Source organism: Lates calcarifer, linkage group LG10 (genome assembly GCF_001640805.2).
Source record: "Lates calcarifer isolate ASB-BC8 linkage group LG10, TLL_Latcal_v3, whole genome shotgun sequence".
Taxonomy (NCBI): Eukaryota; Metazoa; Chordata; class Actinopteri; family Centropomidae; genus Lates; species Lates calcarifer.
Genome location: NC_066842.1, coordinates 16,418,168 through 16,435,211, shown reverse-complemented (window position 1 = coordinate 16,435,211; position 17,044 = coordinate 16,418,168). Strand labels below are relative to the sequence as shown.

At 40.2% G+C, this 17,044-nt stretch overlaps 1 protein-coding gene across 1 annotated transcript in view; it reads left to right on the top strand.

Annotated features, from left to right (window-relative positions):
* banp (BTG3 associated nuclear protein) overlaps positions 1-17,044 on the top strand; it is a 33,936-nt gene that overhangs the window by 673 nt on the left and 16,219 nt on the right. Inside the window, exons 2-11 of the mRNA XM_018664298.2 lie at positions 1,252-1,328; positions 1,642-1,751; positions 1,844-2,043; positions 2,319-2,408; positions 2,532-2,704; positions 3,914-4,153; positions 6,206-6,364; positions 9,465-9,586; positions 11,443-11,514; positions 13,883-13,927. Coding sequence (XP_018519814.1) covers positions 1,259-1,328; positions 1,642-1,751; positions 1,844-2,043; positions 2,319-2,408; positions 2,532-2,704; positions 3,914-4,153; positions 6,206-6,364; positions 9,465-9,586; positions 11,443-11,514; positions 13,883-13,927 — 1,281 coding nt within the window. The 5' untranslated portion in view covers positions 1,252-1,258. The remainder of the gene's footprint in view (positions 1-1,251; positions 1,329-1,641; positions 1,752-1,843; positions 2,044-2,318; positions 2,409-2,531; positions 2,705-3,913; positions 4,154-6,205; positions 6,365-9,464; positions 9,587-11,442; positions 11,515-13,882; positions 13,928-17,044) is intronic.

The following is a 17,044-nucleotide window of genomic DNA, read 5'->3' as shown; positions in this document are numbered from 1 at the left end:
AAGAATGCAGGGTTCTACTACAACAGCTTCACTGTACCCCAGTTCCCGCACGCTGCCAGAGCTAACCCTAGCTAACAGCACCATTTAGTTAATACAATGTTGGCGGGTTTTCTAGTATCAAGCCACTTATCATCGATGATACGCTTTTCATCATCATCACGATAATGCTCGTAGTTATTTACATTGGACTTTATTTTGCATATACAACTAGAAGAATTATACCAAAAGAGGACCAACACATGATGTTCCTGGATACCTGTCCCACCTGTCTCATAAACACCGTTACCCTACTTGTGTTTGGATCTGAGTTGTCTCTCTCTTAACCATAATCCTACCCTAACCCATGAGACGTGTCCCTGTACATAGATAATGAAAATATTTTAATTCTACTGAATTTGTATTTGACATATAACTTAAATTGTTAATAAAGTGTATCCTTACATCTATTGCATATAAAGTGTGACAGAAATATGTTATTGTGATTCCATTAGGTGACTGTCCTTGCATCAATTAGTGTTAGGAATTCATTCACACTGGCCTATGAATATTACCCCTTCCATTTTACAAGCTGTACAGTCACACCCATGCTTGTAATATGTGCCTAAAGACGCAAATGAAATCAGATGAAATCTCAGATAAATCCATAGTAGACTTAAATTCATAGTATTTAAAAAAAAAGTGAACTTTGTTGATGTGATACATAGAAATGAATGTTTACTCCTGTTTGTGTTACATTTCATTTGTAGCAGTGATTGCATGATCAAAACCAAATGTAATTGCAACCCTCTTTCCAATATGTTGACAAATGGGATATCAATAGCATACAGAAAAGCACCTCTATTGTAGTGGTTATACTTAATGCACTTCCGGGATGGGCAGTATACACAAACCAAACAAACAGCAGTGTATTGTCATAAAAAGCAGCAGTATACAGAACAAATAGCAATCATACCTCTACAACAGCAGATGAGATTAAACAGTATCAAGAACATCGAAATATAGTGCTACATTGAAATTGACCAGTTCTGTTCTTCTTGGTCAGAAATAACTTATTCTTGTGAGAAACACTTTCGAAAACATTCCTGAATCATACAAACAAGGGAAATGCAGTATATATTATTTGAGATGATGTCAGTTGTGTCATAAGCACATTTTAGCTGCAAGGGGCATCAACAGATACAACAGGAAGATACTCTATCTTGTAGTGACATGTCAGGAAAGAAATATTTGCTGTCCTATTTTTTATTTCAGCTGAACAATGTCTGAGCAAGAGTTGGATGAAATTGTGCAAATAACAGTTGAGGACTTTAACCAGGATGACCGTACAGGTAAGAGTACTTTTTCATTTTATTCTAATCAGTACACTGTATAGTGAATTGATGGATATCAACATCCCCTTCTCTTAACCATATATGGTTAGGCTCTCAATAAGGCATCTGGAGCACTATTAAATGTACATTTAACCAATAACTGTAACAGTATTATATAAAGTCTGTATAACAAATATTGTATGGGATTTAGTGTCGGCAGATACTCATTACTGTAGCCTTGGATTCGAGGAGTGTAATGAATTATATTCTTTTTAAGAAATAGGCTGCTGGGTTATGTTTTGAGGATGTCTCTGTATGTGATTCACGTCAGACATGCTGGACAATCATGAAGACGACGAAGAAAGGCCTCAGAAGAAAAAGAGGAAATTAAGCAACAGTCAAGAGAACAACAGCAACAACCAGGACATATCTTTTCTTAAGGTAGCAGCTCTGTGTAACAGACCTTACTCAATTAAAATAAACATTTTGAGGATAAATTACACATATAAGATCTAATTCTCTGTCTACCCCAGAACCTGTTGGTTTCTTTCACTTCATCAATCAGCCAGCGACTGGAGGGAATTGAGTCAAAGTTACAGGCTCTGGATGCCACATGCAAAGCCCTTGGACGCAAATTGGACAGCATGGTGCCCTGTGCCAAGAGTCCCATCCAGGTTCCTATGGTTGCAGGGTCCCCTCAGGGGGCCACTCAAACTTGGAACAAAGTGCGATGGTAAGTTTGCTCATCGTCACATTTTGATGCAATCAAACATCGTCTCAATTCAGATGTAGACTGCAGTCCAATGGAGATTTATTAGCTAACAGATTATCAGGCTAAGGTAGTAGTAGGTTTTTTTTTATAATGCAGGGAATTGGCTGTGTTGTCATTTTAAAAAGCTATATTGTGATTACAGGAACTAGCAGAACCACATTACTTAGGCTTATTTTAGACTGAGCAAAACACGCATGTGTTGCAGTTAATCAATGTGTTTTTACCTTCTCCTTCAGTGTTGTTCCACAAACAAATGTGATAGTGAGCAGTGAACACCCAAAGGGCTCTAGCCAAGAGGACACCCCGCTGGAGAACCTGCTCAGCAAGTGAGTGGCTTATATTCCCACTGCAATGCTGCATATACAATGTTGGGGTCACTATTAGGGAAAAACAAATGAAATATTCCTTTCCCCAGTTTTCAGTTCAGGCATATTTGTGGTTCTTTTCAGCACTGTGACCAGGCGGCGGCAAAACACAATCCTGGTAAAAGTGCCGGGCCCAGAGGAGAGTCAGGAGGAACAGGAGAGCGGCTCAGAGGCCAGTGACTCTGTTTCCAATGGTGGCCATTCCAGCAATGCACAAAATGGCCAAAATGTCACACTCATCACTCTCAATTCAGAAGGTATGATGTAGACAGACATAAAATATACATGTATTATTAGTATTCTGTTGTACCTGGACAGAAATTAATATAGTGGTTATGTTGAAGACAAGGTTGTGTTTTGGTTTAAGGACCACCTCACTGATTGTCAACCTTTTTCTTCAGATGCATGTACAGTATGCACCATTACACTTGACAGCATTCACTGCATTTACTTGGAAGTCAGTTGCCACAACTAGAGTAGTATCATCGCAGATAGAACAACAGTGAGAAAAGTTACAGGCTTAGTGGTTTCAAAATCTTATTTTTTCCTGGTACAGAGAATGATTTCTGAAAAATTTGGCCACATTTCTACAGTGAAGCAAAGGAAACACAAGTCTTACTTGTACCTGCCACTTGAACAAATAGCCTCCATTTGCTTTATTTAGGCTGTCAAAATGACTTCCAATTCTTTGATTTCTCAGCACCCATCTCACTAATAACAAAACAGTGGTGTGCAACAAAGTCATCTATGTTAACTATATTACTAGAGTAGTTGCCTTGAATTTTGTTTAGACCTCCAAATAACTGCTTTTAATATGGCCTATGTGGCTCTTTCAGATGGTCTCCATTTTGAATGGAAAACATACGGTGCTGATGTGTCATGTTCATGTTCCCGTGGTTCCGTCTAAGGCTCTTTTGATAAATGTTCTCATTGGTCAGTGATGTTTTCAGTAGCTTTACTCAGTGGCTCTGGCTGAGCCCTAGAGAGAATAGTTCATTTGTAATTGTGCAAACCTAAATGAAGTCCACATTGTTGTTACATGTACTGTGATTGTTGGTTGTGTTATTTTCAGTGGACTTGGGAAGTTCTTGGTTATCTTCAAAGGCAAACTATTACTCATTTATTTGCAGCTGTGGGTTACCATGATAAAATAATGTTAATCAGCATCGGCTAGATAATACCATGTGGTGTTCAGACCAGTGTGTACTTTGTTTTTGTGTTTGTTTGTGTGGTGGGCTTAACAACTAACATACGGGGTGAACATACAGCCAAACCACATATTCTGCTTTTTAATGTCTTTGATAATAACACAGGTTTGCCTAAAGTGTACGTAGTTCATCTTTACTGCCACATGGGTGTGCTATTGTATTACATGGTACAGAGTACAGTCTTGGTGACTCTGTACTCACTTTCCAGGTTTGCTGAGCTATGTGGCTGTGTTTAAGAACTGTTCCTCTGTTCTCTAGATGATTATCCAGAGGGCACCTGGCTGGGTGATGAGAACAACCCAGAGATGCGTGTTCGCTGCCCAGTGTCTGCAGCTGACATGCTTCATATCAGTACAAATTGCCGTACAGCAGAGAAGATGGCACTGACGCTCTTGGACTACCTGTTCCATCGGGAGGTCCAGGCCATGTCAAATCTCTCTGGGCAGGGCAAACATGGCAAGAAGCAGCTGGACCCGCTCATGATCTATGGCATTCGCTGTGAGTCCTGACATCATAACTGTCTTCTGACAGAAATGAATAATTGATAGTTGTATAAGTTTAATGCCACCTGCTTCACCTTGTGATAGGTTTCCGACAAAGCAAAAACAAAACATGACAAGTCAGTTTATAAAAAGTGTCTTTTTATGTATCAGCAGCTTGCACTTAGAGACCCTCTCAAGCCTCAGAGGTAAATCCTGAAAAAACTATGCATTGGAACTGACATTTTGCTGCTGTACCCCTCAACTCCTGTCAAGTGTTTCTGATTCTGAGCTGCTTGAACTTGCCAGTTTGTGATGACTTGACTTGTTAAAAATGACCCACAACCAACTGCCAAAACAGTGTCTGGTAACCAGTGTTTATTTCATGATTATTACATATTTCTGCATAATTTAAATTATACTATTACATTTTACTCAGCTGGAGTTTAAACCCTTGCCCCCTTATAGCAATAAATGAACTCTCTGAGAACTTCCCACATTTCATCCCCATGCTATTACAAAGCAGTACTGAATTGAACACAGAAATAGACTGCAGTCTGTATTCCCAAGGCGGGTTACAACAACATGCATTCATCACTGCACACACGCATTAATGTGCAACACATTTTATAACATACCAGACTCTAAATGACAAGCACATGTCTGGTAGAAAAGATCCTAATGGAGTCACCCTCAATTCAGTGAACTCTTTGATTTCTGATTAAGCAGACTTAAGGTTATGATGGTAGACAGATGGATATTTATGAAAGTCATGTGGCTATACACTATATTTATATGGTTCATATTCCTTTTAATAGAGCTCCTCTGTTAACTGTAGCCTATCCTACAGAGTTCAGCTTGTGCCCCCTGCAGGAGGTTTTAGTAAATATCCCCCATGGCATACGCAAGTGTTTGTATATGTGGTTACCTACATTTCTTCTCTGCAGTGTGGGTGTGTGTGGATACATGTAGATTTGGCCTGACATAGAGGTATGTAGAGACTGGAGCAGTGCCAGGTGACTTTTGGGTGACTCATTCCACCTGCCTATTTAAAAAAAAAAAAAAAAAAAAAAAAAACAAGGAAAAGGAGGTAAGGAGCACCTGCCATGCCTGCCTATACAGGACCCATCGGGTCTAAAGGGGATGACGTACACTGCCATCTCACTATTCGCAGATACCCCTCCGCTCCCCCTCTGTCTCATTTTCTACCCTCGGGCTGTCACTGCATTGTTAATTTATGTAGAAATGAGCTGTCAAGCACCTCACCCCCTTTAAACAGTTCATAACACTGAGGTAGACAGCCACTAAATACAGCTGCATCCAGTCTCACCTGCTCCCTCCACTGAGGGAGGAATGAGGTGCAGTCACAGGCCTGAGTTAACACTGTTTGTCAAAGTATGTGAACTGTAGAGGAGAGGTAAACATAATCAGGACAATTGTTTCCTTCAGTTTTCATAAAAGTGTGCATTCATTACAGATTAAGTGGCCCAATTGCAAACACCTTTTCCTATAGCCAAACAGGCAGCTTAGTTATATTCAGCCCTTATCTCTTCTAGTGCATTTATCTGTTACTTTCTTTGGCTCTGCATCCTGTCAGTATTATTGCAAAGAGTGTATGTGCTTATGTATGCCAATTGTACTGTATTCTGTTGTAAAGAGTTATGGACTAAGTGCACCAACAAGCCTACTACATTCATATGTCATATTCTTGAATGAATTATGCTATGAATTATGCTGGCTGCTCTGTCTCCTATCGATGCCAAGGTTCCCTTCAAGTTTAAGTGAGTGGAGGGTGGAGACACAACGCAAACCCAAAAAAAATGGGGCAGGTGCATTTGAAAATACTGAAAGCATGCAGGACTTTTCTTGTTTCATCCACCATTGGTCAAAGCAGGCAAATTAAAGGTGGCAGCATTTCCAGGGCAAAAGGACACATTGAAACACTGAAATGGAGACAGCCTAGGGACATGTCAGTTTGGAGATATGATACACCCATTCGTGGCCGAAGGCAACAGTATCTGCTTGATTATACATTATGCAATGACCTTTGACCTTTGCACCCCCCACACAGGTCACTTGTTCCACAAATTTGGCATCACCGAGTCAGACTGGTACCGCATCAAACAAAGCATCGACTCAAAGTGTCGCACAGCCTGGAGACGCAAGCAGCGTGGCCAGAGTCTGGCTGTCAAGAGCTTCTCCAAACGCACACCTCGCAATTCAGTCACAGGTAGAGTACAGATTATTAGCAGGAGCCTGTGAAGAATGTATTTTTTGCAGAGAAGACCTTCACAGATCTGTACAACTTCTGTGTCTCATGACTATGGTACATGCTCATTAGGATGTTGTGTTGTTTGTGTCTGTGTGTAGGTTCATTGCTGTGGATAATAGCAGCTTTATATTTACATCACACCTACCCTTGAACAGTGAGAGCTGAAGTTGGATATTGGTGATTTTGATGCATAAACATGCACACCAAGGAAACTGTATGTCTGTGCTATAAGATTCAGACTTTATACCACCTATATGTTGATAGAGGAGCAGAAAGAGAGAAAAGCACATTAAATCCATTAAAAAAAAACATTTATAGTTCGCAAATCTAAGATGACCAGGCTTACCTGTTACTTCCCAGAACAAAACATAGTCTCACATTTGGTCCAGGACGAACCTTCTGACACCTTTCTTGTGAAATGATGTGGGAGTGAGCACATGTACACTTATCTCCATGGTCTGAGAAAACTAACACATACCTGGCTTCACTCTTGTAAGGCTTTATCAGCTGATAATGTTGCTATGTTTCTGAGCTTGTTTTTTAATCAAACAAGATGCACTGTTGTGAGAATCAACCACAGACTGTTTCTTTTGCTCAAAGGCCAGTCACTCTAACACTGGTCTTCAGTTTCTGTTGGTTTCCATGGAGCAGCATGTAATATCAGTTGGCTCTGAGTTATGTAACTCATTAACTTTGTGCTGTCAGCAAAAAGATTTCATATTTTTCAACTTGTGAACTGTGATTTTGAACTGGTGCTCAATCATTTTGAAAGAAATGAATGAAAGTGTTTACTTTCTACAGATTTAGAGTTCGCAGTTAAGTCGTATCGGCTCTTTAAATAGCCAAAGCTTTTGTTATGGCTCTGACCAAAGTTCACTATATATTACTATCAATGTTTTGTCGTTTTTATAACTCTTTACTGGGTAGGGACAAGGGCTGAACGATTGCGATTTTTCTGACAGATATTATGATTGCTGTGTGATTTTTAATAACATTTTTGAAAGTCAAGTTTCAGTTCAGTATTCACTATATACATATAAAACATGTGATGGAGCATTACTTTAGCTTTGTAACTTTACAGTCGTCATACTGCAGTGTTCCCTTAGGGTCGTTATTATGGGGTGGGGTGTAGGGGGCAGTTGGTGAGAGGACTAAGGCTAACCTTCCTGCCAGCAGAGCCACTGTCGGCAGAAAAAAACACTAATAATTTGGTCTGACTTATTGTCCATCTATGATTTTGCTGAGTGTGTTTTTGGCAGCTCTGTGTGTGTGTTCGCACACAGTTTCCATTTTCCACACCATGAGATGATTAGTGGGAACATACACAGTCGCTTTGACTTCTGACCATCGAGCATGACGCTCTGTCACACAACGGCAACAGTGTGACGAGATTAACCACTGTGTCAGAGTCAGGAGTTGTGTAAAAAAATTGCAGCTCTTGCAGTTTGCTAATTGCATTAGTTCAAATTGTGATTTCGGTTAAAATTTGATAAATCGTTCAGCCCTAGTAGAGACTTTCCATCATCAGTATTACCACAGATGAAAATAGATTTGGTGCACATTTTTAGTTGTTTAATTTTAGCATGAACAGTGAACTACCACGTTGCACAATTTATTTGGACCTTTTTCTCTTTGATTGGCTGCTTTTCATTAATAGACAAATGATTTACAATTCATCATTTCTCTTTTGATTCCTATCCTACTACTTTGTTGCAGGAAAATGACTATACAGATAATCAACAAACATAGTCAGCACACTGTGATCTCAGAGAGATCCTGTTCCACCAGCTACATGAAAGCTATTTCAAGACCTGAACCCAAATTGAGATACAGTGCATATTGCTGCAGATGGTTGTAATCTGCACACAATGCTTGCTGTCCTTCCCTCCCTGTGAGCCATCACCTCTCACCTCTGACCAGGGAAAAGTAAGACTGCAGGGGAAACCCAAATATCCTGTGAGCACACACTAGGGGTGGATTATCAGACCCTGCCTTTTCAGGCCACACACACCCTAGAGTGTACAACACAAACACTAGTTCAGATGGTGCATGCACAAACATGAGAAGACACACACCAAACAATCATTCCTTCCTTAATCACATTACATGTTAATGGACCGGAAAGAGGCAATTCTTCTGCTTTGTAAATCCATTACTTGCCAGTGAACCAGTAAGTAGAGCTCAGACCAAAACTGTGGTTTCCACAAGCCACCTGTGTCTTGCTTCCTCGTCTGGCAAACAAAAGTACTGAGGATTATTTCCCTAATACAGCGCATAACCGTAATAATGAAAGATGGGAGACAGACGTACTTTTCAAAGCAATGAAAAACAGAACTCTTGAGGTGTATGTGATATGTGCTGTATGTTTTATGTCATTTAAAGCTAGATTCAGTTTTTTTTAATGGTCAAAAAAGTAGTCAGACCGCCTTTCACAGTAATGTTAACTGCTGCATAGTCTGTTACGAGAAATGACCTCAAATCCTTTCAGTCTTCACTTCTCCCAAATGGTTTTTTTATTGCTGCACATTTTGATGTCTTACAAGAGAAGATGTCATTTTATTTATTTTGTGGCCAGTGGCAGTGACGGTGCACTAAGCGCTGTGCTGTCTTTGACAGCTGACATGGTGTCTGGACGTGTTTGGGTTGGTGTGGAACTGTAGCGGGTGATGTGGCCCCGTCCAAGCGGGAGTTTCAGACTGCTAGTGTGATAGCTGGTGTTTAGACTGAGGCCTGGAGTTTGTGTTTGGTTGCTTGACCATGAGTGTGTTTGGATGGCTAGCTGGAGAGTCCTTGTTGTGTATTTAGGCGTTTGATGAAGTATAAACATGCCATCATCCAGCAGATGGCCTGGGAATTAGCCAGTTTTTTTTTTTTTTTTAATAGAGGTTTCTAAAGCCCCTTGCATGATCATGCGTTGGTGTGTGTGGGATTGTGTGACTGCCTGTGCCTGTGTCTTAAAGACCTCTTCCTTATTTCTGATGTATGCTGGAATCATTCCTGACCTACTTCCACTGTACACAAGTGCACTAATGACCATACTGCTTGTCCTTTTCACCAGAGGGAGGCATCACAGAGGAAGCAGCCCACCTTGAGACTGCCACCCAGCAAACCTTGCACTACACACTGGCCAATCAGCAGGTCCAGTTCCACCGTATTGGCGAGGATGGACAAGTTCAGGTGGTGAGTATCGGATGTTTCTTATTCTTTCTCTGAGTCCGTAAGCAAAAACATATTTATGGGCAAACACAAAACTAAGTATTCTCTAACTAAAATGTGAGTTTTTATCCCCTTCTCACAATATTTATCAGATAGGCATCTTCCATTTAGCTCCCCTTTTCTGATATGTGTATATATATCTATGTACACACAAACACACATCCTTCTTTCTTTCTTTGGCTGCCATCATACAGCAGTCCCATAGAGCAGGGTTTGCAGTGCATGTGGACAGATCACACTTCCCACCACAGCGACACATAATATTCTGCAGAAATGTAGTACAGCTTATGTCAACGAAGGAGTGGTCCATGCTCAGGGATTGGATGACCTTCTACAGCTGCTATGGTCAAAGGTCACAATCAGGCCCACTACAGAGATATGGGTGGGCTGACAGAAAAAATGACTGGATCTCTCCTATCTAGTCTTTCCTATGCCATGAAATCACCGAAAATATCTAATTGTAAGGGACAAGAGGGGAACCTTTTGGCCTGATGAAGGTCTTAAAAATAGTTTTGAGGTTGCACATGTTTAAACTGTGTGGAACTGATCAGATTGATTTAAAGTGCCATGAGGTTTTTCATTGAGGTTATATCCATTAATTGAATGAGAGCATCTTGGCTCAGTCAGTGACAGACACGCACAAACTTGTGTATCTGTTGTTTGTCATGTGGGGATTTTCATGGGAAGATGAATTAGATCATCATGTCCTAGTGCTAAAAGTGCATGTGTCAGAGATGCAAAGTTAGTGTTACCAAGTAGTCATGACACGTAATCCTATTTACTATGTGAACAGAAGGAGAAGTACTTTGTGTTCTGCATCTCAACTCACTGGTGAACCTACTCCATGAAATGACAGTGCCACAAAGCTGCCTCATAATTTACAGCACTGAGTATTTCTGTTGTTAATAGGTTTGCTACATGATGCATGGGTTTGGAGCCACTGATGATAAGTGACTTGTCTTAGAAAGGAAGGAACAGGCATAAAAGATAGAGGGCGGACAGGCAGAAATAGAACTTAGGGAGAAGGTGGAAGAGTGGGAGAGAGGGATTGTCAGGAGCTCGCAGTGCAGTTATTACCCTCCTGACACACTGTGGAGTATTAAAGGGTGCAGCTGAGCCTGAAATTTATGAGTACTGTTAATACAGCAGAGGAAATCAAGTATACTTGCTGGCAGAGATTCAATACTGCAACCATAATTACTAAACAAAATTTGTATTGTGTACCACACTAGGGCTGCCTTGTTAATTACTTTTAATTGCATTCTGTGCATTACAGTTAAAATGAATCTCCGAGGATAGGTTCACAATTGCTCAAGTCTGTCGTAAAACAACTTACATGCCAATATGAACGTTGAATTAGCTATAATCATTCTTCCTGCTCTTACTGGCCATTAAAAGATCTTTTTGTAATGCGATTTTGCTGCAAGTGATGAGAGACAAAATCCACAATCCTCATTCTGTGTAAAAAAAAATATTCAAAAGTGTATTTGAAGCTAATCTAAGGCTTCATCAGCCAGAGTTGGATAAATAAAAAGGGAATTTTCCAAAGTTAGCACAAAATTTCCCCTTTTTGTTGCGGTCTCTCTACTGCAGCTCACAAGGGAAACACACAAGAGGGACCTTTATACTAAAAAGACTTTATAACTGTAATTTATAATTGAATGATAATTATTTGTTTAATTATGTATATTTCATTGTAACTGAAAACAGTGCTCAGGATTAAAGGAAAACATGCCATTGCAAATTTCTTCATTTATTGATCATATTTGTGCAACTGCTCCAGCTTCTGTTGTCTCTCATCCTTTATCTGTGTCTCTCAGATTCCACAGGGTCAGTTGCACATTGCCCAGGTGCCACAAGGAGAGGAGGTGCAGATCACACAGGATAGTGAGGCAAGTGTCTGTGTGTGTGTGCATGTTAGTGTGAGAGTGAGAAAGGGAAAAGAGAAACAATCAACCACTCCTTTTCTTGAGTCATTCTTCTTGGTATATAAAATCTCTCAGTCACTCAGGGGAATTGGTCTCCAAGCAGAATATAACAGTGACCTCTTGCTTGAGAAAGAAGTGGTTTGCTGGGAAGAAGATGGGCTTTGTCTGCTTTAGTGTGGGAATGTCAGTATGTTGTGTTGGAAGACTGGTTTGTAATTTGGTCGACTTCTGGCTAGCTAATGACCTGCGTTATTTGGCTGGCTATTTGAAATCCTCCTCAATATTAGTGTGAGCATGTACTTTCTGGAAATATCTCCTTGATCTCACTTTCATGAAACAAAGACTTTTGTCTTTAATTAGCTAGTGAATGGTGGAATTGATAGTTTTTGATTAATTTAGTCATTCATTAAGTGTTTCTGTGGAACAGTAAGCAACAATAATGGACAAAGGGAATATAAACCTAACCCTAACCCTATTTAAACTTGATCTGGATTTTTGCAAGGCATTACATCTGTTAAATACAGTGCAATTATACAGAGGGAAAAAGTCAAGTTAAATATATGTATTTCGGCCAATAGAGGGTCAGCATAGATTTAGAACTGCTGTCTAGCACATTATTCTACCAAGCTACAGTACCCTGTGATGAGGCTCTCTGTCATGTTGAAAGCTCACCAAGTGTTTCTTTAGAAAATTTGGGATGTACTACCTGCAACTGTGTGGAAGAAGAATGAGTCTAACTTTTAGCTGCACCCGTTTCCATTTCCTTATGATTGATCAGTTGTGATTGCACAACTCACGTTTTGTAGACTGAAAACTAGTCTACTATGAAAAGGAAAAAAAGAGAGTCAAATAGATCAAACTGTTATTTTTCATCTGTCAAATAAGTTTGGTAAGAATCATTAAATATTTATGTGTCCTTTGTGCTCTGTATGTTTCTGTTTGCCCATGCCAACAGCTATCCCAGTGAAGCACAGTGCAACCGAGCTGAGCTTGATAATATTAAAGTCATTAGTGAATTTTAGCAGATGTTCTGTATAGTGCATCTTGATGTTTATATATCTGCCTGTTTTTGCAGAGGTCATGACTTCTGTCTCTACATAATGCCCAGATGTCTTATGTCCCCCACCAGACATCTGTGCATGCACACAGTGTTGGCTTGCCAGTTGAAATCAGAATCTAACTCCAAACCACGCCGACTGCTGAAGAGGAATTTCCGCATCAGCATCACTGTTAATGATTTTTCGAGGATGTGGGAGAGAGATTTATTTCAAGGCGCCAGTCTGTGTACACACACATACACACACACATGCACACACACACACACACGTAATCACGTACTGTATATGATATGTGCCACACATGCATGACAGCTCGAATTTTGTGCACAGGCAATTGACACCTTGACCGAGTGTTTTTCTCATTTCCTCTTCAGTTGGGCTAAAGGACGCTCAGAGGAAGAAATGCACAATTGAGTGAGAGAGACAGAGTGAATTGGAGGCAGAAAAGCTCTAAAGCTTTTCCTGCTCTTTGTGGCTGAGCCCAGATTTTTTTCTCCTCTCTCCTTCCCATTCCATGATATTGTTTGTTTTTTGGAGTTCAAAGCTTAGCAACAAAATCCCACTTCTCCCAACTGCCACTCACAGAATATGTTTTCATTAGGAACGGGCCCCTTTCATCAAAGACATTGGTTTTAGCGTGCTTGAGAAGGAAATGAGCTGTTTGAGAAATTACACCGCTTTGTGGTCATATGGCATTACAGACAGCACTGCATATATACATGAAGAACAATTAGCAAGAGAAAACAGCTAAGACATGGGGTTGGCTGAATATGGCTTGTGTGATGTCCTCTCTCATGTGGTCTTGTTAACATCACTGTGGGTGTTCAGAGATTTTATGATGGTCATTGCATCCCAATGAGACTATGATGGGCTTGTGCCCATGCAACTGTGTTTCTGTTTTTGTTTACAGGAGTCTTGATGTAGCCAGAAATGACAAAATCGTTGACGTAAACACAAGGACATTGCATCCACTTCCCATTCTTATGTCATTGTGTGTATAAACGCTCCCCTGCCAAACCCTGCATACTCCTGCAGAAATGGTTCAGAAACAGTGTCAGATATTGCCACTGTCATGCAGCGCATTGTTAATCACAAGAGGAGGGGATCAGTTTGGCTGTTGTGACAATGCAGGTCTTAGTAATCTGTTGTCCACATAGGTTAAGGCCAATAGGAGGACAAAAAATGGACAAGATGTGTATTTTTTGCTAGTTAAAATAGCAAAATGATTGTGTGGCAGCAGGATAATGTCATGACTTTTCATTTCTGTATTTCAGGGAAACCTCCAGATCCACCAGGTGCATGTTGGTCAGGATGGACAGGTGAGAACACATTTATAGTCAACTAAATAAAAGTATATAATACACTGATATGCTGTGGATTTTAAACCACATATTTGCATGATTTCATACTTTTGTGCATGTCCATTACAAATAATAACAGTAGTGGATAACCAGTAATGTGTGGTTTTGTGTTAGAAAAATGGCTGTTCAGCAGGCTTTGGTCAGCTTTGTACAGTAGTCCACGTCAAATCTTCCACAAATGATTAATGTGTCTCATGGCTCCAAATCCTACGGGCTGTATGCGTAGGCTCTTTGTTCTCCTGATTCTGCAGACATGAAGAAACATGGACAGGCATAAACCCTGTTCCTTTTATCCATTACCAAAACCAAACACTCTTAGCTCTAGGTTAAGGGCTGTAAATTGGTGCAAGAAGCTAATTTTGAAAGGCCATTACATGATTCAACACCCAACTGCGTAAAGTCATTCATTAGTCCAGTTAGAATGAGAGACTTTACTTAACTCAAAAATGCAATACACCTAACATCAAATAACAACCTCATTCATGTGCTGGTGCCAGGATTCCAGTCATCATGTCATGAAGTAGGGTAATTCTGTATCTTTGCCCTTCAGTGGTGGTTATGAAATATCTGTGGCTGTTTTTTTTTTTTTTTCTGGATCTATTGCGCAGTTATTACACTGCAGCTGCTGACTATTTTAGCCCTGTTCTTGATGTTTGTTTTTCCACGTGACTGCACCGGGCAGATGCTGAATGTTTTTGCCATTCAGGACAGGGAACCTTGCTGACGTCTGTGTGTGGTGACATCACTTTCATACCCTCTGTTGTACTGTCGCTGTGAGTGTGGTGAATATTTTGCTGAATATTTTTCAGGATTCAGGATTCAGTGACCAGCCTAATTTTGTTCATGATGGTGTGCTCAGTCGAAGTTTTTTCCGAGTGCATTTGAGAGCCATCACCCAAAAAATTATACTGTAATAGTGATCTGTAGTTGCCAGGAAGTCTGAACTTTTATAAAGTCAGAGGGTCAAAAAAAAAAAAAAGTCAAAGTCAAAATAGAGGGATAAGACAGACATAATGATAATATGGTCAGCTGGATGTGTACCAGTTGGCCCACTAATCACTCCTAATCAGCCCCAACTTCCTGTTTCTCAAAATTGTGAACCCATTTTGTACTGCTGTGATCTGGCCACAAGCTGTAAAGCTGCAATCCATACTTTTCATCATGCAGTACCTAGTGATGCATTTGCAAAACTGTTTTACCTCATTGTTATTAATATGTAAAAGGGACGGTTGCATTCCAACAACATCAGACATCTTGTGATAGCAGATTATTATTTCGGTACCACACGGAGAGGGTTATCAGCCATGGTAATTTCTTTTTTTTCCTTTGCCATTTTTGTGTTTCACCACACTCCACCATGCAGGATATAATAATGATACACTAACTAGAAACATACACTCAAGCAGCCCTAGCAACACACACGCACATGCACACACACACACACCTACACACATGTTCTTTGTGTCTGTGTCTTTGTTCATCCCGCTCCCCTCCTCCATATCTGTCTCGGATGTTTTGGACCGAGGGTTCTTCCTGTTTCTCTGTTCTTTCCTCTGAGATCCAAGTGAGTCTGGATCAAAGCAGAGCCGCCCTGTGTATGACCATTGCAGGCCACATATGGATGCCTGAGGAACAACGCATGATTTCACATTCATGATTTCATCATGTTTGTCTAGAAGTAAGGCTTTAGGGAAGGAAGTTCTTTCTCACGCTGCCCGGTGATTAAACTGTTTTGTGTCAGTTTGTTACAACAGGTGTTTTTATGTAACAACCAATGGAGGGCTTTTTCTTCCTAAAATGTGAATGGAGGCTACACCTATTCACTGTTGGGGTCATTACTAGAAAATTTCACATTATTATTATTTTTTTTAAAGGTAATGAATTCCACATGACCCCCAAAGAAAAGTAGCTACACTACTCATTACATAACTTCTGGATTACACCCTAAAACAGTTGTGGTACTACATTAATTGGGTCACTAAATGTTTTTGGGCTAAGGCGTTGTTCAAACAAAAAACAGCGCTACATCAAATCCCACTTTTATTCAGGTTATTTTATGCTGCACCTGGTTCCGTGTAGCCACACACTCCTGGTACATTACTTTGTACCACAAATACCATAATTCTGCTATTTATTCAGTGATCATCGCAACAGAAGATAAAATAATCGTCGCTATGATAACTTTCCAGAGTTGTAAAATTTTTCCTCATAGTATTATAAACCACCGTGCAGGGTTTTGGCTTCTGATGAGCTTCCAAACTCATGGAACCATTACTCAAATCAGCCGTATTGGATCATATTTCATCGTCTCACCAGTACCTTTAACGGAACTCCTCCACTAACACAGTCTCTTGTGTTTGAAGGCGCAGCAAGGCCGCATTACTACTTACTTCCAAGGTTTGTAGTAAAGGTAGTCAAAAATAGAGCCTGTAGCCTTAAATTCAGACTTTCTGAGTTGTATTTGCCACTTTGTTGGCTCAGTCATCTGTACCCTGCTCATAATTCAGAAATCTTTGGCATGAACTGAAGGCAGAATAAGACGAAGGAGATTTTTCCGTCGATATTACGCCAGTGAAGAGACTTAAGAGGCTTAAGAGTGTAACTCAAGTAACAACCTATTTATTCTCCGATTAAAGTAATGCCCTACTTTGTTGTATTGCAGTATACAGTAATCTGATTACAATTACATTACTTTGTAAGGCAATACTGGGCCTACAACACTGTATTTGAAAACTGAGACAATCAGCCTATGTACCATAATATGTCAAAAACTGGGATGAAGGAGGAGTTACAACCACCCACCAACTGTGCTTTGACTGCTCATTTCCTTTCATTTTATAGTCTGGTTAAGATCTCAATCATCCAATTGACTCATTGACTGCGCCATTAGCTATCTTTGCGCACACTCATTTCTGATGCATCTGCTTTATCTGGGGGTTTTCTTTTGTTGTTTGTATTGTTTTATTGGGTGTTTGGCTCTGTTTGTGTTTTCAATTGATTGAGGTAGTCACCACACATCCTCATGCTCCTTCTCTTGCACACACTCATCAGCACACGTGCATGCTCGTGTCCTCG